At 49.3% G+C, this 23,283-nt stretch overlaps 1 protein-coding gene across 14 annotated transcripts in view; it reads right to left on the bottom strand.

Moving 5' to 3' along the window:
• CLIP1 (CAP-Gly domain containing linker protein 1) overlaps positions 1 to 23,283 on the bottom strand; it is a 712,474-nt gene that overhangs the window by 488,020 nt on the left and 201,171 nt on the right. For all 14 annotated transcript variants that reach the window (XM_085636018.1, XM_085636008.1, XM_085636009.1 and 11 more), the window contains exon 5: positions 21,181 to 21,406. In XM_085636018.1, the coding sequence (XP_085492144.1) occupies positions 21,181 to 21,406 (226 nt within the window). The remainder of the gene's footprint in view (positions 1 to 21,180; positions 21,407 to 23,283) is intronic.

Raw genomic sequence — 23,283 nt, 5'->3', positions numbered from 1 at the left:
AAATTCATGCAGTAGTAAGCCCTTGGATTACGCTCATAGCCCTCCTTAAGAAGCAGCATACATTCACAAGGAAGATCTCAGGGACCAAATCAAAAGGCTCAGTGCCCTGGGATTAGGATGCTGGAAGTGACCCTGATGTTGTGTAAGAAGTTCTTATTATAGAGGTAGCCTTTCGCGTGGATGTATGGACATTTCTAATAGCACTCAACACCGTTGTCTCTCTCATGTAAGGGCTATTATGAAGATCCTCCAGGGTGGCAGTCTTATTTTCCTCACCTGCCATCACCAGGGACTGTGGGTGCGGGAACCTGGAGGCGACGCGTTGGCAATTAATGTTTTTGCACATTGCCAACATGTCAACCTTCGTGGTCCCCCAGAAATGGCAGTATCATGGAAGTACTTGTGGATTTATTTCTCTTTCATGTGTTTGTGAATGTGTCCTGCTAACAGGTCAGTAAACCTGTTGTCCTTTCCAGGGAAACATTCTGCCAGGAAAAGGACTTGGTGCTGAACTGCCCAAAGCCAGATCTTCTGCACCAGTTTGTGAGCTGGGTTGACTGTGTGCCTCCTTGCTTTTGGATTTAATACATTGCAGTTATGTTGTCTCTTTGAGTAAGTACTGTTTTGTTGCAAATGAGTTTGTAAAATCACACAGTACTAACCGGACCGCCAATTGTTCCAGGAGACTGATGTGCAAATGTTGTTGCCAAGGAGACCATTGGCCCTGCAATTCAGTGGCCCAAATGTGCTCCCCCAATGGAAGGGATGCATCTGTGGTGATGGCCACCTGCACCTGAGAGTCAAGAAGAAGAACAAGTTACTTGAGTTTGATAATACTCTTTCTGGCAGATACTTATCTAACTACAGATTCCTCGCCTTTAGCAAATTCCACAGGCATCAGAACAGATCCAGAAAATCTTTCGCAGTATCCATGTGTGCCAGTAGGTGGTCTTATGCACCTCTAAGCCGATGTTGTTCCACTTTGGAGGTGGCAAGCGGAGTTGCACGTAAGATCCACCCATGTGCACCGATGTCAGTTGCTCTCTGGGCTGTCTGCGCCTCCAGACAAAGAGCCCATTAGCGGATTGGCTGTGACCAATGTGCAGATCTCTACAGTTTGGGACCTTTTCAGATGGAAAAGAGTCCAGATCACAGAATAGTTAGACGGGAGTCTCCGTGAGGAATCCGCGGTTACATAAAGTATCGACCAGAAGAACAAGTTACTTACCTTCGGTAACGCTTTTTCTAGTGGATACAGTATCTACCTGTGGATTCCTCACCTTATGAATATCCCCTGCGCCAGCATTCCACGGAAATTTTTCCTAGCTGCCCGCACTGACGAGGTCGTCTCAGCGGCATGGCTCCGCACGCGGCTCCGCATGACGTCACCGGAGCCATAAGAAGACCACGTCGGCGTGATGACGTCAGTTCCGCCCATTTTTTCCGTGCCACCGAGGCAAAACGGGCGGACCGACCATAGAGACAATGCATACATAGTACACAGTATTCACACAAATACACACAGTGTAAAGTGAAAAAGGAAAGCAAACATTTCCTATAAGCTCACATTTCAAATAAGTCAACCAAGGACAAATCTTCAGTACCCAAAAACATCAAATAACCAATACCTCATCTTTTAAGGTATAAAAGGGTGGACAACGGGGAGGTGGGTGGGTCAATGAGGAATCCACAGGCAGATACTGTATCCACCAGAAAAAGCGTTACCGAAAGGTAAGTAACTTGTTCTTCTGATGGATACATCTGCCTGTGGATTACTCACCTTATGAATAGAATCCCACAGCAGTCCAACCCCCGGAGTAGGGTGTCCACCCTTCTATACCCTTAAATCTTGCAAAACAGAGGGTGGAAAATGACCATCCCTCCTCACCTCGGAATCGAAGCAGTAATGCTTTGCAAAAGTGTGGAGGGAGGCCCAAGAAGTCCAATACAGGAACACCCCTGGACAAGGCAGAAGTAGACGACTTAGCCCTGGTGGAATGAGCTCTAATGCCTACAGGAGGCTCCTTACCGGCCAAGGAGTAGCATATCTTGATGCACAAGATGATCCACCTGGATAAAGTGCGCTTGTGCACTGCCTTGCCCTTCATACGACCAGCATATCCAACAAAGAGCTGATCATCTTGATGGAAGTCTTTTGTTCTAGCCAAATAGAAGCTAATCGCCCTCTTTGGATCCAAACAATGAAGCCTCTCCTCCTCCTTGGAAGGGTGATGGGGAGGATAGAAAGTAGGGAGGGTAATGGACTGTCCTAGATGGAAGGGAGTTACCACCTTAGGCAGAAAAGCAGCCCTGGTCCTGAGTACCATCCTTTCAGCATTTATGGTCAGAAAAGGAGGCTTTGAACTCAAAGCCTGGAGCTCACTCACCATCCTAGCCAAAGTGATAGCCACAAGAAAGACCGTTTTAAATGTCAGAAGTCTCAATGGACAACTATGCATAGGTTCAAAAGTAGAACCCATTAAAAATGTCAACACCAGATTTAAATCTCACTGGAGCATAATAAAAGGAGTGGGCGGAAACATGTTAGTAAGCCCCTTAACGAACCTTAAGACTATTGGAGACTTAAAAAGAGAAGGCTGATCGGGCAAACAAAGAAATGCCGACAAATATCCTTTAACAGTGGCTACAGCACAACCCTGCTGAGCCAAATGAAGTGAAAAACAAAGAACATCAGAAAGATGCGCTTTCAGAGGATCAATAGATTTCTCTCCACACCATCTAACAAATTTCATCCACCTGTAGGAGTAGATAGATTTGGTGGAGTGTCGCCTGGCCAATAAAATAACATCCACCACGTCAGGCGGGAGAGAAAAAGAATTCAGGTTGCCCCGTTCAATCTCTAAGCATGAAGGTGCAGGCTCTGGAGGTGGGGGTGTAGAACCTGCCCCTCCATTTGAGAGAGGAGGTCTGCCCTGAGAGAGAGACGGAGTGGAGGGTGCGATGAGAGGTGAAGAAGGTACGTGTACCACACCCTTCTTGGCCAGTCCGGGGCAATCGATATAACTTGGGCCCGGTCTTGGCGAATCTTCCTCAGAACCCGAGGAATCATGGATATGGGAGGAAAAGCGTAAACGATTTGTGAGCTCCAACTCAACTGAAACGCGTCCCCCAACGCTCCCTGCATCGGAAACTGGAGACTGCAGAATGACGGGCAGTGCGCGTTCTCGAAAGTGGCAAACCGGTCCACCCGAAGAGTCCTGCACGTCCGGAAGATGTGTCGAACTACCTCTGGATGAAGCCTCAACTCGTGGTCGGCGGAGAACTGCCGACTGAGACTGTCCGCACGCATGTTCAACACCCCGGCCAGATGATTTCCCATCAAGCAAATCCGATGGTCCTGAACCCAGGACCAGAGCCGCAACGCCTCTCTGCAGAGACGGTACGACCCTACTCCTCCCTGCTTGTTGACATACCACATCGCGGCAGTGTTGTCCGTCAGGACTTGAACCGACTGACCGCAAATGGAAGGGAGAAGGCCTTGAGTGCCAAACGTATAGCCCGCAATTCCAGAAGATTGATAGGCGACAATCTTTCCTTTGGAGACCAAAGACCATTGATCTCCAGATCCCCCAGATGAGCACCCTAGGGTAGAGGCATCCATTATCACTGTGGCATCAGATGGAGGAAGATGAAAGGGCTTTCCTTGAGTCAGATTGCCCTCCACGCTCCACCAAGACAGATCCGCTGCAGGTTCTCTGGAGATCCTGACTGACTCCCTGAGATCTCTGCTGTGTTTATACCACTGCCTGCGGAGGCACCACTGGAGTGCCCTCATCTGCCAGCATGCATGGTTGACCAACAGAATGCAGGAAGCGAACAGACCTAGCAGGCAAAGGACCTTCAGAACCGGACAACCGCTCCATTGTAAAACAAGGGAATCATTTCCTGAATGTCGAGAATCCTTTGCGGAGGAGGGAATGCTCGACACACAGTGGAATCCAATATTGCCCCTATGAACAGGTTGCGCTGAGAGGGCACCAGGTGAGACTTGGGTACATTTATCGAAAAACCCAATTTGTACAACAGCTGGGTTGTAACTTGCAGATGATTAAGCACCATCTCTGGCGACCCCGCCTTCAGAAGCTAGTCGTGCAGGTAGGGGAAATCAGGAATCCCCGACCTCCTGAGATGGGCAGCCACCACTGCCATCACCTTGGTGAAGACTCGAGGTGCGGTTGTAAGACCAAACAGAAGGACCGCAAACTGGTAGTGTTGCGACCCAACCGTAAAACGGAGATACTTCCTGTGCTACTTCAGGATTGGGATATGGAAATACGCGTCCTGCAAATCGATGGACACCATCCAGTCCTCCTGTTGCAACGCCTGAAGAACCTGCGCTAGGGTGAGCATCTTGAATCCCTCCTGCTAGAGAAACAGATTCAAGATTCTGAGGTCCAGGATAGGACGTAACCTGCCATCCTTCTTGGGGATCAGGAAATACCGATAGTAGCACCCCTGACCCCTTTCCTGCTCGGGAACCACCTCTATCGCACCCTTTTGTAACAGGGTAAGAACCTCCTTCTGAAGGAGAAGCAAATGATCCTCCGTGCAAAACCCCTGGCAAGGAGGATAAGGAGGAGGGAATTCCCTGAAGGGAAGGGCGTACCCATTTTCTACAAGATCTAAAACCCAAAGGTCCGAAGTGATTAACTTGCAATCCTGTAGAAAATGGGTAAGCTGACCTCCCACAGGACCCACATGATCCAGGATGGCGGATCTAGGGCTACTTTCCTGCATTACCAGGAGGGGCTGGGGAAGTAGAGAGGGAGGAGGAAGAGGGATGACATCCGGCTCCACGAAGGCGACCTCTGCCTTTAACCCTGTAGCTCTTATACAAGGGGTTTTGCTGCTGAGGCTGTCTGGACCCACGAAAGGAAGATCTCCCAAAGCCACGGTATCTTTTATATCCATAGCCTCTTGACTGAGTCTGCAGACCCAGAGATCTCGCTGTTGCCTTACTGTCCTTAAATCTCTGCAGGGTAGAGTCCGCCTTTTCACCGAAAAGCTTGGAACCATCAAATGGTAAATCAATAAGAGCAGCATGCACATCAGGAAAGAACCTAGAAGATTGTAAACAATGCATGCCTCCTTGTCGCAATAGACAAGCCCATTATTCTAGCAACAGAGTCCGCTGTATCCAGACCAGACTGGATAACCTGGCGAGCAGCCGCTTGAGCATCCACCCACACCTCATTTAGATTCCCCTTGTCCTCCTCAGACAACTTAGGGAGAATCTGTTTCGCAGAGTCCATTAAAGCATGAATGCACCTGCCCAAGAGACAAGTGGCGTTGGTAGATTTTAGTGCCATACTGGCCGAAGAAAAGACTTTCTTTGCAGATTGTTCCAAATTCTTAGAATCTCTATATGCAGGAGCCTGCGAAAACGCCCCTGATGACTGCTTCGAGCAAGAAGCCTGCACCACCAGACTTTCAGGAGAGGGGTGAGAGGAAAGAAAAATCGGATCTCCAGGAGCAGGTCTATACCTTTTTGAGACTGTTCTCGAAACTGCAGGAGCTGAAAGAGGATTGTGTCACACCTCAAGTATTGGCTCAGTCAGAGCATCATTAAATGGTAAAAGTGGCTCAACAACCGAAGATGGAGAGTGAAGAACTTCAGTGAGAACATTAGGCTTATACTCCGCTACAGGAAGCTGTAAGTCCAAAGGTTCCGCAGCCTTCCTAATAACTGTATGGTATGGAGCAACATCCTTAGAGGGGGAAGCCTTTTGAGAAACAAAGTCCCACTCAGGAGAAGTGTCAAGGCCACTTGCCTCACACAAGTCCTCAAACACATCCTCTGTATCATACACCTCTCCTTCCTCCCTCGCTTCAGCATGGTACTGCTCCTCTTCCACTAACCTCTGCGCCTCTCTCCTCGAACGCATCTTCGGTTGTGGCGTCGGCAGCACCACAAGCAGCGTCGACGGCTCAGGGAGCGGCGTCGAAGGTGGATCCATAGCTGGCGCCGATCGAATCAGAGGCTTCACGGGATGGAGCCGGGGACTGACCATATGGCGTAGACATCCTCGGAGCCGGAAAAGACCAGGACGACCTCGCTGGCATGAACGGCATAAAGGGGGCCTGAGGATACTGATGAGGAACACCCAAAGTATATGCCAAGGCACCCATGGGACCCGAAGGTGCTCCAGAGGGGTACGATGCTCTGGTGAACACACCATACATGGCATTAAGGAAATGCGACGGATCAGAACCTGGCGTCGGAAACTGAGGGTAAGAAGCCGGTTCTGATCGAGGTACCTCTGGAGTCGGCGCCACTGGAGTCACAGGAGGAACAGCCGGAGCCGAAGGAACCTCATCATCAGCCGGATTCGTCAGTGAGAATCTCGGCGTCGTAGCCTGCTCTGTAGTCCCCTTATAAGAAGGAGATTGAGCCGGAGTCACCTGAGGAGGCTCTGAAGGCGAAGGAGAAACAAAGTCCTTCTCTCGACGTCGAGGAGCAGGAGAAGGCGACCTCGACACCACCGGCTTCGACGGCCGACGTCAAGAAGCATGTCTCCTCTTCGTATTATGCTTCCTCTTGGAGTCGCACGACGTCGAAGACCTGGACTTTGACCTTTTTCAACCCCTTTTTCCTTTTCTTGCCTTGGCCACGTAAAGTTTGGCTTCTTGCTCCTTTACCACTTTTGGATTCATCTTCCTGCACGAAGAGCATTCCTCGGCGTCATGGTCTGAAGACAAACACCAGAGGCAATCCTCATGCGGGTCAGTAATTGACATAGGTTTACCGCATTCTCTGCATGGCTTAAAGCCTGACTTCCTCGGAGCAGACATGACAAAAGAAGAGAACGATACAATCCAAAATACAAAGTATCAAGATGAAGTAAGGAGAGTCCGAGAAAAAACCGTTCGCATCGACAGCGCGGAAAAAAGGGAACAGACGACATCACACCGACGTGGTCTTCATATGGCTCCGGTGACGTCATGCAGAGCCGCGTGCGGAGCCATGACGCTGAGACGACCTCATCAGCGCGGGGAGCTAGGAAAAATTTCCGTGGAATGCTGGTGCAGGGTATATTCATAAGGTGAGGAATCCACAGGCAGATGTATCCATCAGAAAGAGTGTTACTAAAGGTAAGTAACTTGTTCTACTGATGGATACATCTAACTGCAAATTCTCCACAGTTTGAATAAATAGCAAACCAATACCATCCAGGTTCTGCAAGCCAGCGCGTGAAAAGTGCCCCTCTTGACAGACCTGGTTATCCAGTGCTTCCTGAATGTATAAAGTGATGCCCACATAGGCAAATATCCAGGAGAGGCACTCCACGTGGCAACGCAGTAGTTGCAGCTTTGGCTTTGGTGAAATGAGCCTGTCCGCCTTCTCGAGGCTGCTTCTTGGCCAATATGTAGCAGGTTTTGATACAGAGCATGATCCAACGAGAGATGATTCTATTCTACACTTCCTTGCCATTTTTCGCTCCAGCGAATCCAATAAAGAGTTGATAGTCCACCGACAAAGTTTTGTACAATCGAAGTAAAACCTGCTAGCTCTTTTAGAATCCAACCGATGGAGCCTTTTCTCCTCCTTAGAGGGATGAGGCAGAGCAAAGAACGGCAGAAGGGTGACGTTTGCCTAGCATGAAAAGGAGTCACTACATTCCGAAGAAAGGAGGTTAGGATCCTTGGGACTAACTTGACCGGGAAGAAAGTAGTGCATAGTGGGTTGACAGAGGGGGCTTGCAGCTCACTTACATGTTGCACCAATGTTATAGCGATGGGGAAAAATGTCTTGAGGGTAAGAAGCCGTAATGGACAGTTGTGTAGAGGTTCAAAGGGTCTGCATACGAGAAACATAAGAACAAGATTATGGTGTCAACAACATATAATGAAAGGAGTAAGCGGAAATGCATATTGCAAACCTTACAAAAAAGGAATTGCAGCAAGTGATTAACATAAAGAGGACTGATGCAGCAACCGCAAAAGAACAGAAAAGCAGACAAATACGCATTGACTGTGCCCATCGCCTGAAGCAGGTCTTATCTGCCAAGTTTCATAACCAAGCCACAAATGTGTGCCAACAGCAGGTGTGTATCGATTTAGTGGAGGGGTGTCTGGCTGCCAAGATGACATCAACCATATTCTAACACTGCTCAGTCTTCAAGCATGGAGCTGAAGATTGAGCAGGCCAGGGTGCAAGACCCTGCCCTGCTGTTGTGACAAAAGATCCTCCCGAAAAGGAACTCCGATCAGACAAATGATGCTCATGAGTTCTGGGTACCACACTCTACTGGCCCAATACGGTGCCACTAGGATGAAATAGGACTGATCATGCCTGATCTTCAGAACTCGGGTCATGAGAAGTAGTAGCAGAAAGGCATACAGGAGTGCAGAACTCCACTCTCGGAGGAATGAATCTCCGAGAGCACCGTCTGGGAAACTCCAATGTGCAAAAGTACTGACAATGCACGTTCTTGGCGGTGTTAAATGGACTGAGTCAAGGTTCTCCCCATTCACAGAAGATACCTTGTGTTCCTCCGGGTCCAACAGGCATTCTTGACCCTCTAGGCATCGGCAGCTGAGTTTGTCGCCTTTGACATTTAGAGATCCTGCCTGGTGGTGTAACATCAGGAATACCCCCTGGTGTTCCAGCTACTTCCAGTGACAACGTCTCCTGACGTTGGGTTCACCACTACACCCTACCCTGATGGCTGCAGTATCACATGGTGGTGGTGTTCGTAAGCATATGCACTAGCCTCCCTTTGATTGATGGCAGGAAGGCTTTCATCGCCAAGATGGCCACAACTGCAATTACAAGATCCCACTGCAAAGATTGCATATGCCACCAGGCATGCATGACCAAAAGGATGCAGGAGGATTGATTTTCAAAAGCGTGAAGCAGCTCCACTAGTAGAAGGAAAAAAAGCCTACAGCGCTGACGCAACAAGTCAATGGTGACCCGGAACTGGTAAGAGGAGCGACTGAATGGTGAGCAGTGTTGCTAAATGTATCACAGCTCAATGAGGATCTTGTTATAGAGGTGGCCTTGCACAGATCATTCATCTGATACATCTCTAGCCAAGACATACGGGAAAGCTGCCGCATAAGAAACAGAAATTCACAAAAGAATAGAGAAGGATGTCTGCATCAGCAGTCGTATACCAGTTGTGCAAGATTTTCTTTCTATCCAAGATTGTCTACGAGTGTGAGACCTGTATATATTTGTCAAGAGCCATGCATCCTTGTTTTGTAGGTAAAGATTCTTAAAACATTTTTTTTTATTAGGCAAAGGGTGCCAGTGATTTCCTCCGCTTGGACTGTAGGAGGCGCTTTTTCAATTCACCAACCAGGCTGTTGCATCCTTAGATTTGATGTGCTTTGGCACCTGGCATTTCCTCAGTGATGCATGAATTCAAGCTTCCACCAAAGAAACGTTAATTCTTATAACCCTCCTCCCAATGCCACAGTGAAGAACGTCTCTATGCCAAAGATACTTTCAACAGACTTCAATGATGTATGCCTCAAAGGCAAAATATGCCTGAACTTCAAATAGGTTCTTTATGTTCAGTATATTTGCAATTTTGACCAATGAAACAGCAGATAAGTAGCTGGGTACATGTTCTCTGATGCCAAACAACTTCCGAGAGAAAGGAGGGAATAGTAATACTGTAGCTGCCAGTACTGTGTTTGCATTTCAACCCTTGGGATCTGATCAAAAGCTTATGACCTAGACCAAGTTTCTGATGAGAAAAACATTAAGGAATCTCGAGGCTGCCTCACACTCCGATGCTCTCATGGTCCTTAAGGATAAGGCCACTCTTTCAGATTGTGTGAATAAGGGAGCAACAATATTCACAGTGTGTGGGGATCATTTTCAATTTGTGCTTCTCTTTGCTCTCAAGAGAGACACTACACAATAAGTGAAATACCTGCAAGTGGCAACAAAATGAAAAAAAGATTGTTTCAAAGAAAAATAAGTCGATGAAACGTAAAAACTGAAAGCTTTATAGGTAACATCTGAAGAGTTAAAAATGTGTAGTTTTCCTGCCTGAAAAGTGTTTGAAGGGAAAAGCCTAGTGCGCAGACACTTCACAGAGGAGTGTAAAATGACTAGGTCACAGTTGAGCAGTGCAGCAGCTGACACCACCCCCCCCCCCCCCAAGGCACAGAATCTTTTTTCAGCTCTGCGTATGTCACTCCATGTTCCTGTACGTAAAAAGGAATTAAAAAGAGTAAAATAAGCATTGTTTTTCAGTCTAAGGTAATTGTCATTCTGACTGGATTGTTGTCAAACTAATAAATAAATAAATACATATTTAGTTAATGTTGCCTTCATACAGGCACATGAAACAATGAGGTTTTTATTGTAAGTTTTCTTTTTATAAAAGTGATACCGAATCCTGCACATGGACAGAGACGTTCAATGTTTATGACTACTAAAAATGCCGTGAAGGAGACTGTCATATGCTGGAAATGTAATACTGTGCCATGCCAACATCATAGAGAATGTAACTGCTGTTTTGCCACTGACATTTAGCAAATAGATAAAAACTTTTGCCTTAGTGAACCATGGAGAAGGCAGACACGTCTATCCAGTTTCGTAATGCAGTAGTGACTATCACTTGCTGAGTTTGATTTCGCTGGAGTTAAAGGTTATCTCATATACAGGGGATACCCATTATATGTAAATTATCCCAAAAAAACAAGGCCTAAGCCAAGCTTTTGCACTACGCCCGTAGATAAGTATATAAAAAAGGGAGAGCACGTTTGCTAGGGCATCTCTTCGAACATGGCTGTTAAGAAAGTGGTCCTTGAGAGAGAGGTTCTTAATGCCTTTGGTAATAATAAGATATTGCTGTCTGATGAGGTAGATCTGCACTTCCTCAGGACAAACACTTTTCAGCATTCCTGTGTGAATGCCCGAGTAAGGACATAGAAAGCGAAGGTACTTTTGGTCAATGGATATTCTAAGGAATCTGTTTTTAGGCTTAGATGTAAAAAGAATTAGGAATCTCACAGAAAGACATTGACTTATTGACTTAGGCTCTTATTACTAGTTGGCTGGATTTAGATGCAAGGACACAGGGACTCGGAATCTGGCCAGTATTCCTGCACCTGCCATTATGAGCTCATATCCATGGAATGGAGCCCTACCATACTAACCGAGAATTGCTGGACTCTTTTCCACAGCCCATTCCCCCCCGCGCGCCCCCCCCCCCCCTTCCATGAGTCAATGGGTGGAGTGGGCAGGTAGTGGTGAATCCCTGGCTTGACTGGGAGCAGCATTATGTGTTGTCTCTGTGACCAGGCAGGAGGCGGGCTGTGCCTTATCTGCAGGTTCTGTCTCTCCAGCTTACTAACTGTGGATCTCCAGTCAGTAAAACTGGATCCTGTATTTACAGACCTGCCAATTTAGGGCCCAAAAAACCTGGACCACTCATTGTATGGTGTCATTCTTGGAATGAGGGCCTCAGTGTTTACAGACACAATTACGAGGCTACTGTGAATGACTGATACAGCTTACATGTCAGACCGGCTAGGACATCTGTAGGTTTGCAGGCTTTAACTCCTGACTCTGAAAGCAGACACAAGTTGTGAATGATGGCTAGAAACTCACCTGTAGAAAGATCTTCAGCCAAGATACACAAAAGACACAGAAAGAGTTGCAAGAAGAAACGATAAATGTTTGGCACACAGATTCCATATCTCTCAAATAAAAGATATGGTTGTGAGGATAGTAAGAACCAACAAAGTCTTTTGTGGCAATAGCAGGAAGAAGACACAATGTTCCTCTGAGAAATTCTTTGAGATGTGGTAACGACAGGAGACAAAGGAAGCACCTGAAAATAATTCAGTTAGCTGATTGGAAACAATCTAGCATGCTGACAGGGAAATGCTGGCTTTTTGTGGCTTAATAGACACTATTTTAAAAGGCTCTCAATTCTTAGTGAGAAGACTTTTTTTAGACTCTTAAAAGCACATGGTGGGTTTTTGGGTTTGTGCCATCGTCGTCTTAACACATCATAGGATCATATCAAAAGACGTGCAAGTAGGATGATTTTGATGTTTTTGTTATACTCCAACTAGATGCCGAGTGTGACATAAAAACACTTTTGGGTATATTTGGCTCATTCTGCCTTTGGACTCAATTTGCACCCAACTGAAGAGACTCAAATACGCTGAAACCAATCTGAGGTTGCTTGTGTTCCTCCTTTCTGGAGGGGGCATTGTTTGGCAGTTCAGGATGGACTGTTCACATGAGGAATAAAGTCAGCACTGATTTATATAAGGTGGGTATCAGTCCAGAGTTGCATGGACACAAATACAACTCGTGCAATTGCAAGTGGTTGAGATAAATTCAAGCAATCCAGCTACCAATTTTGTTGTTTCTTTCAGCTGACACCTAAGTGAGATGTTAATGCCTAAAGGTGGGTTCTCTGCTCACTGTGTCATAGGATTCCAGTTGCCCCCCTCCTGATGAGGCCCAAACTGGTCTGGGGCTGCTTGTATGTCCCTTCTAGGGGTGGCCTCACCTGGCAGTTTGTGACGGGCTGTTTCCTTGAGGAACAATGTCAGTACTGATTTGCAGGTAGCAGATCTATTATAGCATGTGGACACAACAACGATAAACTGGAATGTGACCCTGACTGATTGCCAGTGGCTGACATTAAATCAAGCATTCCATCCATCACCTTTTTGTTTGTCGCCGTTAACTTTGGTTTGGTGCATCATATAATTAAAAACATTTCAGCACAATTTACTGGGAGTAAATCATTAGTCAATTGCCACAATTATAAGAAAGGATTCTAAACATGTTCCCAAAACATCATAGTTCTGACCGAGCTGATAAAAGGGAATTGTGATGGAATAAAAAAGGGCAGTGCACTTCCTCACTTGTCATCTGATCAGTTCTTTCCTTTGTACCAATTAAAGCTCTTCCTTATGGGAAACTTTGAAGTCCCTCACAGCAAGTTTAACCCAATTACCTAGCCCATGTTACTGCAACTAACTTACTATTGTTGTTCAGCTATATTTTATAATAAACTACTTATTACATTTTAATTTAAAAGCTGCTATCCTATTTACAGCCCTTTCAATTTCTTGCCTATAATAAAAGTTTGAAACAGGAAACCGTCACTCATTCCCTTCTTTGTATCAGGTAGATGGATCTACTCCTTATTAGGTTGTATCCAGATCACATTGGAAAGTAAAAACAGGCTTTCTTCAACTGGGCAAGGCATTTCTTCTTTGGTACCCTTCTAACCTGCATTTTATGTTATCTTAGAATGTAGTATAGTTTTATGGCAGACTGGATCTGCTCTACCAACCTTCTCTAGGACTTTTTTTTTTTTAAAGCACTGCCTCGCCGAATCTACAAGTTTCGAAAGCGGGACACCTGGTTTGGGACAAGGTGAAGTATCCTGGTATGAAGGCTTGCACAAAACAAGACCAATCGACTCATATCATCTAATAACAGAGGAAGGCTGAGCCAGTGCAAACCTGGGCAACCTGCAGAACCGCCTCTCCTGCCTTGCGAAACCCAGGCTCTTCACAGGTTTAAGAGCACACAACTGGAAATTACATATAATGCAAGGCTGCCCAGGGGGGTTGCGCAGCAGCCCCCCTTCAAAGGGCGGCCGCCTTAGTGTCACAGGAAGGCACTGGAGGCACCGGTCTAGTCCCTGGGCCACGGCCAGGGAGGACATCCGGCTAACCCACTTCCGGGAAAGGGGGAGGGGACAAGGGTATTTAGGCTGTCCCTGCGCGATGTTCGCCTTCTTGTCCCTCGACGTCTCGCCTTGCAGGTCGCAGCTCGATCGTCGTGCGCCCAGCTGCCTCGGGATACTCGATTGCGGTGAGTTTGCCGGTTTCCACCCCCCCGCCCCGGCCCTGTCCCTGGGCAGTACCAGGCGACGGCGAGTAGCGTGGTTCCTGCGGTCTTGGAAAGCTCGAGTGTCGATGCCATGCTGCATCATTGCGCAAGCGTGGGCAACGGCACAATGTTTGGCGGGATGGGGCGGGGCCCTCACTTCTCGTGTTCCTGGCGCGCCAGTAGTCACCCTCGGTCACTCCGGCGGGGGGTCTGGTGGGACCTTTGAGCCCGCGGCATGGATGCACCGTGAGCGGCTGTGGAGCTGTGCTCAGGGCAGGTCGCAGCCGAGTGCATTCTGGGCCGTTAAGCACGTCCCGCTTTCCAAGGAAGTCGTTTTTCAATCAGGAGTCGGTGGAGCAGCGGATTGGGGGGAGGATGTGGCACACCGGCGGGGGTGGCCGACCTCGCAGCTGGGGATCCGGGTTCACGCCTCAGCTGGGGGGTGCTGTTCCCCTTGTGTTTCTGGGCAAATCTCTTAATCCCCTTGCGACCAACATAATGGAATGTGTGCAGCCAGAATGCAACGGGTGCGTGTTACTCAGTCAACCCTTGCCTACTAACCCCTCTCTATTTTTCTCACACAGATCCTGCCGGTGAGCCTCTAAGTTGCGGGATCCCCTCGCTAGGGATTAAGAGTGTACGTGAGGACGGTGAGAATAGTGGGGGAACGTAGAGCTAGCCATAAGGTTATTAGGCACGGGGGGAGCACGCCTGAGGGCTGTTCAGCTAATATTTTCTCAATTTTGATTCAGATATTGGAACTTTCGTTGGTACGGATCAGACAGTCGCGCTAGCCGTTTCAAGATAGTAAGTAAGTGCAGGGTGGGCGCTGCAGAAAGAACACCTGAGGCTGTGGGGGTGCCGGTCATGTGGTGGTAGGCTGCAGCTCACGTTGGCTTTCTTTTTCAGTTCAGGTACCCAATCCCGAGTGATGGATAGCGAGGATACCCCGGCGCTCTTCTCCATGACGTCCCAGGTGGAGGAAACGCAGCTAGGCACCTCCCAGGACGCACAGCTAGCGGCCATCATCGAACTGGCCAAGACGAAGGGCCTGGCATGGGCTGCGGACCTCTTGAAGGCCAGCAACCCGGACGACTCGGGGGTCATTTCCGGTGGCCCTCCCACGGGCCAAGAGCCGATTGATGAGGCAGGGCCGTCCCGGTCCAAGCGGATACGCAGGGCCACCGTCAAAGACTTCCCGTCGGACGCGCCGTCACACAGGAATCGTCCGGCGCTTATCCCCAGAGGTGCAATCGGGGTTGCACCACAGACTGTCGGTTGGACACGCCCCACCCACGAGCGCCAGCCCATCTCAAACTAACTTTGCCACCACAGAAGACTTGGGTAAGCTCAATGACACTCTTAAGAGCTTTATGGAAGAGGTCAGAGCTGGCTTCTCGAGGGCTGGATCATCTGGGAGATCCTCCCGCAGCAACACAGGCAAGATAGCAGAAGTAGTAACAGCAGGAGTAGAGGTGACTCCCAGGTTGGAGGCAGCGCTGGCGGGGTCCGCCGGGTCAGGGCACACTGCAGCAGGGGGGGAGTGACAGCAGTCAGTTGGGGGTGAGTCGCCAGCTGCACAATTGAGTACGGTCACCCCGCTGCCGGTCACCACCTCCTCTGCGGGCGTTCCTTCCTCCACCACGCAGCCCGAGAGCACGGCAAAGGCAGGGTCGGTTCAGACGGCAACATCTAAGAAGGCTATCACACATGCCCCCTTATTGTCAGGGCACAGCTTGCTGGCTTGGGAGGTGCCCATGGCAGTGAAGAAATTCATTTGGAGGTGTGAATTCCTGGATATATTTTCCTTAATTCTGCTGGGCCAACATGGCCAAGATGCGCGCAGGCTAGGGGGGAAAGAAGAGGAAAAGAAGATCAGATTCCAGCAGTGGCCAGAGAAATCTATAGACAACTGGCTGTCTGCTTTTTCCATCCTTCAATCTGTCATTTTAGAGAAATTCCCAGAGCAGGGCCAAGTGCTGGTATTGTACCAGAGGTTAATTCACACCGAGGCACCCTTCTCCCCCCACAGTGGGGGGGAGAAGGGTGGCTCAATTACGACAGGGAATTCAGGAAAAAGATGGCCATATGCCCAGAAATGGAATGGGACCAGAAGGAAGTCCAGTTGTGGATGGACCACATGGGTTCCCGGGAGCACAGTGCCCAGTCGCCCAGACTAAGGTCACAGGGGGAGGGGGTGCTCAGTCAGGGAACAGCCAGCCCAACCCTAAACCGTTTAGGCAGTCCTTTCAGGGGAGCGCAGGGGAGGTGGCAGAGGGGGAGGCAAGAGAGTCTCTCCGGGGACGTGCAACCTTTTTAACGCTGGCGCATGCTCGTGGGGGAGCAAGTGCAGGTTTCAACATGCATGCAGCAAATGCGGGTCGTCACACAGCATCCTCGTGCCAGTTCAAACAGGACAAGAAACCGGCTGATTCCTTTAAACAGGCCAGTTGAGTCAGCTCAGCCGCCCCCAGTTGCACCCTCTCCCTCCATTTTCAGCCCGGTCATGCAGAGTAGCAGCGCACCCACTTCACCCCCCTGTCACGTAGACCTCCCTCTCTCAGTACCTCACAGCGCGTCCGCACCCCACGCCTGCAAGGGCCCATCTCCAGTTAACCTTGGCCACATGTTACGACTTCTGAGGCAGTATCCCAACTCAACTGACAGCGCGCTCCTGCTAAAGGGGTTTTCCGAGGGCTTCACTATCCCATTCGTAGGCGCGCTGTCCAGCAGGGAAGCGGATCACCTCAAATCCGCCAGAGACCTCCCCCAAGTATTGCATGAGAAAGTCTGGAAAGAATTAAGACTGGGGAGGGTGGCGGGTCCGTTCATGGAACCTCCACTAGAGAACTTTGTGGTCTCCCCGCTGGGGCTGGTACCCAAGAAAGAGACAGGAGCCTTTAGACTGATCCACCATTTATCATACCCGGAGGAGGACTCCGTAAACCATGGGCTGCAAGAGGGCGCTTGCTCTGTATCTTATTGTACGCTGGACGTGGCTCTGGACCTTGTCAGGAGGGCTGGCAAAGGAGCCTGGTTAGCAAAGGCCGACACTGCGTCAGCGTTCCGCTTGCTACCAGTGCACCCGAGCAGCGAACACCTGCTGGGTTTCAAGATGGACGGCCTGTACTATTTTGACAAGTGTATGCCCATGGGGTGCGCGGTCTCCTGTGCCTTCTTTGAAGCCTTCAGCTCCTTTCTGCAATGGGCTTTCCAACAATCTTCTGGGGTGACAGGGGTCTCGCATTACTTAGACGACTTTCTATTCATTGGGAAAGATGGCACACAGGATTGCAAGGCAACCCTCACGAATTTCCAAACCCTGATACAGCAGCTCGGCGTTCCCTTAGCCCCCAGGAAAACGGAGGTCCCAGCGCAGGTTCTCACCTTCCTAGGCATAGAACTAGACACTGTTGCAGGCGAAGCCAGGCTGCCCGAAGACAAGGTGCGGGATTTGAGACAGCAGATTGGGCTTACAGTAGGGAAAGAGAAGGTCTCTTTGGGTGCCCTACAGGGCCTCCTGGGAAAACTCAATTTCGCTGCCAGAATCATCCCCGCAGGTAGGGTAGTTGCACTGAGATTAGCCAGAGCCACAACCCATGCCAAAAAGAAACATCATATGGTCAAGCTGAGCAGGGGCATGCGGGAAGATTTACTGATGTGGGCGGACTTCCTGAACGACTTTAATGGGTCGGTCATCTAGCGCGATCCCTGGCGCAGCAACTCTGAACTAGCGCTCTTCTCAGACGCGTCAGGCCGGGAAGGGTTCGGCGTGATCATGGACAAGGAGTGGTGTGCGGAGAAGTAGCCGAATGCGTGGCACAAGAAGAAGGTGACGTCCAAGATCACTGTCCTGGAACTCTTCCCCATTGTGATAGCCTTTCATCTAAGGCCCAGGGCTTTGTCAGCGAAACGAGTCTTGTTCTGGTCAGACAACCTAGCTGTGGTGCAGGCCATCAACACGCAATCAGCCAGATGTCCCCTGGTCTTATGTCTGCTGCGCGAACTAGGGAGGGCATGCCTAAAAAACAATGTGGAGTGCAGGGCTAGGCACATCCAGGGGGTTTTGAATGTAGCCGCTGACTCTCTCTCTCGATTTCAGTGGCACCACTTCAGGGAGGCTTGGCCGAGAGCGAGAGAAGAGGGGACCCCTTTCCCGCCACACTTGTGGCTGCTGCTGAAGTGGGACTGCGGATGAGGGAACTGGGGGAACGGTCCTTAGCCCCACGAACAGCGAAACGTTACAAGAGCTGTGTGGCGAAGTTCTGCGCGATCACTGGGGCCTGGGAGGTGGTCATGGAACTTAGAGTGCAACAATTCCTCTTGTGGGCCAAGGATGGGGGTAAATCGCATCCATGGATCATGGGTCACCTGTCCGCCATCAGCCACCACGCCATGGGGATGCTCGATTGCATGATCAGGGATACCCACTCGGGGTATGAAGCTACGCTGTTCTCGGCCTGTTTCGCCTTGGCCTTCTTGGGGGCCTTCAGGATCGGGGAGTAGGTGGCGCGTTCAAAGACAGACAGCTCAGGGGTGGCCTTGAACGTAAAGGACGTAGACCTAGTCTGGATGTATCAAAATTATCATTAGGCAGTCCAAAACAGACCAACACGGGCGGGGGAGGTTTCTCGTGTTGCATAGTTTGGGGGATGACAGATATTGTCCTGTAGCCTGGGTCAGAGCGTACTTGGCACTTCGCCCGGTGATGGCAGGATATCTACTAGTACATTCAGATGGGCTCCCGGTCACTAGGTTCCAGGTTGATCACATCCTGCAGGCGTGCCATCGATTATCAGGGCAGGCAGACGGGACCAACAAATTCAGCAGTCACTCCTTTAGAATAGGGGCGGCGACCACTGCGTTTCTAGAAGGAATGCCAGCGGAAGGTATCAAGAAAGTGGGGCGCTGGGAGTCGCAGTGCTACAAACGATACATCCGGCCCTAGGCGTGGAGAGCAGGGCCACTGCCCGGGGCACAGTCACAGGATTTTGGGTGGGGCCTAGGCCACGCCACTTTGCGTGCCGTTAAGTAATTTTGATGTGTAATTTTGAAGTGTTGTTCTGTGTGGTATTGGTTACAATAAATACGTTCAAACCATTGTTTCTTTATTTATCAGGAACCAAAGTGTGGGTAATTGGCCATTCAAGCATCGCGAGACTGGCTCGGTGGGCGGAGGTCAGAGAGTGGCGGATTGGCTTCCTAGCCACGGACATCACGTGGTTGGGCTACCCAGGGATGCGCTGGAGTGAACTGACAAGGAAATTGAAGCAGAGACTCGGGGGGGGGGGGGCCTCCGCCAAATATGTTGGTGATTCACCTGGGAGGGAACGACCTGACCACGCTAGGCAGAAGAACTTTGCTTCAGGACATGAGGGACACTTTTTGCCAGTTGAGCATCACCCTGGGGTCATGCGAACTGTGGTGGTCAGAAATGACACCACGAACTGTTTGGAGGAGAGCACGCTCGGGGGACGCTATTGAGGTTTCACGGAGGAAAGTCAATCGAGCCATGCGCAGTTTCACAGAGCAAAGATGTTTTGGCTTCATCAGGCATGGTCTAATACACGCCAAGTCAACAGGGTGCCTGGAGGGAGATGGGGTGCACCTCTCTAGTTTAGGTATGGATCTTTTCCTTCTGGACCTAGGGGAAGCCTTGGCAGCAGCAGGTTGTAAGTAAATAGGTCTACCTTGGTGGGGGGCCCTGGTAGTGACGGTGGCCACTCCCAGGGCTGTGGAGGAGTTACAGGGCGATCCAGAGTCTGCAGATACCAAGGGGTACTTCATGCAGCAGCACAGCGTGGTGCTAAGCCAGGATACCCAGGGATGTCTTAGCGTTGTCCCCTGGAAGAACGACGGCGCCCCGTTAGTCCTACGGGCGGTTGTGGGTCTGAGCAACCGGGGGCTGCCATGAACGCTCCGCCCACCTCTTTCGGGGGGGGCAAGAGTATGCAAGTGGACTGGTGGTCCACGAATGGGAGGGGTGGCCCATCCCAATATTTGGTATGCACCAATTGGCGTCTGCCACGGTGTAATTTAGGCTGATCAGACGGGCATGCGGCATAGGAGTTGGCCTGCCCTGGGATCGCCTGTAAGATAACCCATCATGTTTGCATATTGGTTATGCTAATAAACCTGCAGCAATATTTCTCCACTTACAAAAGTGGTGTGTGGTTTATTGATGTATGATATGTGTTATGTGACTACATTAGCCGATATTGGCACTATGCAAGGCTGCCCGGGGGGGTTGTGCAGCTGCCCCCCTTCAAAGGGCGGCCGCCTTAGTGCCACAGGAAGGCACTGGAGGCACCGGTCTAGTCCCTGGGCCACGGCCAGGGAGGACGTCCGGCTAACCCACTTCCGGGAAAGGGGGAGGGGACAAGGGTATTTAGGCTGTCCCTGCACGATGTTCGCCCTCTTGTCCCTCGACGTCTCGCCTTGCCCACCCCTCCTCTTACCCGGCAGCCGGAGGTACAAGGAGTGAGGGGGTTTAGGTTTTCTAACATGTTATTTTGTGTTGCAGGAGGAGTTACAGGGCGATCCAGAGTCTGCAGATACCAAGGGGTACTTCATGCAGCAGCACAGTGTGGTGCTAAGCCAGGATACCCAGGGATGTCTTAGCGTTGTCCCTTGGAAGAACGGCGGCGCCCCGTTAGTCCTACGGGCGGTTGTGGGTCTGAGCAACCGGGGGCTGCCATGAACGCTCCGCCCACCTCTTTCGGGGGGCGGGGGGGGGCGTGAGTATGCAAGTGGACTGGTGGTCCACGAATGAGAGGGGTGGCCCCTCCCAAATATTTGGTATGCACCAATTGGCGTCTGCCACGGTGTAATTTAGGCTTATCAGACGGGCAGGCGGCATAGGGGTTGACATGCCCTGGGATCGCCCGTAAGATAACCCACCATGTTTGCATATTGGTTATGCTAATAAACCTGCAGCAATATTTCTCCACTTACAAAAGTGTTGTGTGGTTTATTGATGTAGGATGTGTTATGTGACTACATTTGCCGATATTGGCACTAAGGTTTTTCTAAGCATGTTGGTAAGACTGCACCGGGAAGCCCAGCATTCTACCCAATTTGTTACACGCACATAGTATTATTTAATAGCAATATAAAGAGGAAAAAAGTGTGGGTGTGGCCAAGCGCAGATGTACTGTGATTAATTCTACCAACAAAGAACACAAACCATAACAGAAATAAATTGCAAGTTACACAATGTTTGCTGTGCCTTTTTTTTTTATATATGTTGTGTATCACCTGCCTGCATACACAGGTGTAATTGCAGAAGTATGACATGGATAACAGCAGCGAGGCACATGCGAACGTACCAGTCCTGTGCGGCTTGGCTTGCTGCTCACGGATGAGGCCACCGAGCTGAGAGAGCTGAGGGATGAAGCGCTCGGACTGCGCTTCAGCGCAGCCGGGGTGGAAGGTGTGACGGCCAGTTTCCGTACAGTGGGCTTGGCTTTAGCTGGTGTGGTTGACGGAAATCCAATCTTTGTCACTTTGTGGGCCGGTGCAAACAACCCATACTTTGGCTGGCACTGAAAATACCTTTAAAAACACAGTTGCAAAAGTTAGAGAGACCTCAAGTGGCCATTAATGCTTCATCATTATCATCTGTATCTGACTGGCCTCTAAATACTTCACAAGCTACTTCTAATCAAAATTAATTTGTTACATTTTCATATAGAAGGGTTGACTGTCAATTTACGTAGCATTTGGATGCTTTAATTACTTAAATAATATTTTCTATTTGTTAACGGAGCAAATATAATTTGTTTTACTCAACTCACAGGGTAAGACAAACATTAGGAATCTTGCATTCCAACTATATATTTCTTCATTTCATTATGACTTACAATGAACGTAACTTTTTATTAGTACTGTAGTTATTTGAGCTGGCGCTTTTTACCAAGAACTCTTCAACTGCCAATCTATGCTCTTAACGTTGTACTCCATTCGTTCAACTACTCAGAGATTGGTAACAGCACACAACATGTATTCGTTTCTTTCCTGAATTGCTAGCCTTCATAGTGCTGTTACAGCGGGTGAAATAGACTTCGCCTAATCCAGTCTCCTTGCCAGAAATAGAAGGATCAGCAGGGACTAAACTAATGTTTATTATGCCCAAAAAACATTTATGTGGTCTTCAAAAGCACTTCACAAGAGAGTAGCAGGAAAATGTTCTTTTAGGGAGTTGCGCTTATGCATAGTGATTTCAAATCTGCAGCAGATGCACAGAAACATACTTCAATGCAAATAACATTCTATCGAGTCCGATACACTTGATGATGTGATGAGAATTTGCATTTGGGGGCAATCAGGCTCAGAATGCGGATATTGGGGAGGACATTTAGTCAAGATGGGCTGGTCGACTGAGGACGGATTAGGGTCCAAGTCTTGGCGGGTGAAGTCCAGGCCTCTGCAGAGCTCGATACAGGGTTACCACATTCCAGTCACAAACCAATTTGTACACATGCAAGTAAAGGCCCACCTGATTAATTTCCAGGGTTAAATCTGGGGGTAGGGTGTTTGGGTGGAAGAGAAGGGGTAGTAGTACACTATGGGGTGAACAGGAGTGGCTCTTGCAGGCAATCCATTCCAAAAACAAGTCGAAATCAGTAATTGGCCTCTATAGCTGCCACCTGTGTACCATAAGAGAAGTCATTAGCTTCTAACCTTATCTTCATGCTCAGTAATTAGACCTCACCCTAACAATTCCTTTGTTGGACCCACTTCTTAAGGTTCAATGACCATCAGAAACATACCTGTCTTGCCATCTATCTTTGACTGTCTTAATTTAATATACTCAAGGTTAGTCCAACACTGTTCCAAATAATTGCGTTGCCAACAGATTCTTCAGTTCCAGATGATCAGTCCCTGCTCTCAGCTCAGACTGAAGGCTCCCCAGTGTTTTAGGCAATTGGCTCCTATTGCACACGTTACTTACATTCGGTAACGATATATCTGTAAGAAACATTAGTTAGTTATAGATTTCTTACCTTAAAATTACCCCCAGGTGTCAGACTGGATCCGGAAAGTTTTTGAGTCAGCAATACCTCTGCGCGTCGGAAGGTGGCGTCGGTCGGCTCCGCGTCAGTCATCGGCGTCGTGGTCACCGGGATGACGTCGCGGTAGCTACTTAGACGCCGCTCTCGCACGCCGACATCAGTTCTGTACACCGCTTTCCGCGCCAGAAGCGCAGAGCCATGCAAGAAACTGACCATTGGTGCACAAAACTAGGGCCCTGAAAGGATATCCTTAACCCTAGAAATCAGTTCGCAGAGCGTGGAGGATGGGTGGGGCGGTAAGAAATCTATAACTAACTAATGTTTCTTACAGATATATCGTTACCGAAGGTAAGTAACTTGTGCATCTGAAAGAAACACGTTCGTTATAGATTCCTTACCTTCGAATAGATACCCCAG

The sequence above is a fragment of the Triturus cristatus genome, chromosome 11, assembly GCF_964204655.1.
Source record: "Triturus cristatus chromosome 11, aTriCri1.1, whole genome shotgun sequence".
NCBI lineage: Eukaryota > Metazoa > Chordata > Amphibia > Caudata > Salamandridae > Triturus > Triturus cristatus.
The sequence above is the reverse complement of the archived record's forward strand: the minus strand, read 5'-3'. Positions and strand labels throughout refer to the sequence as shown.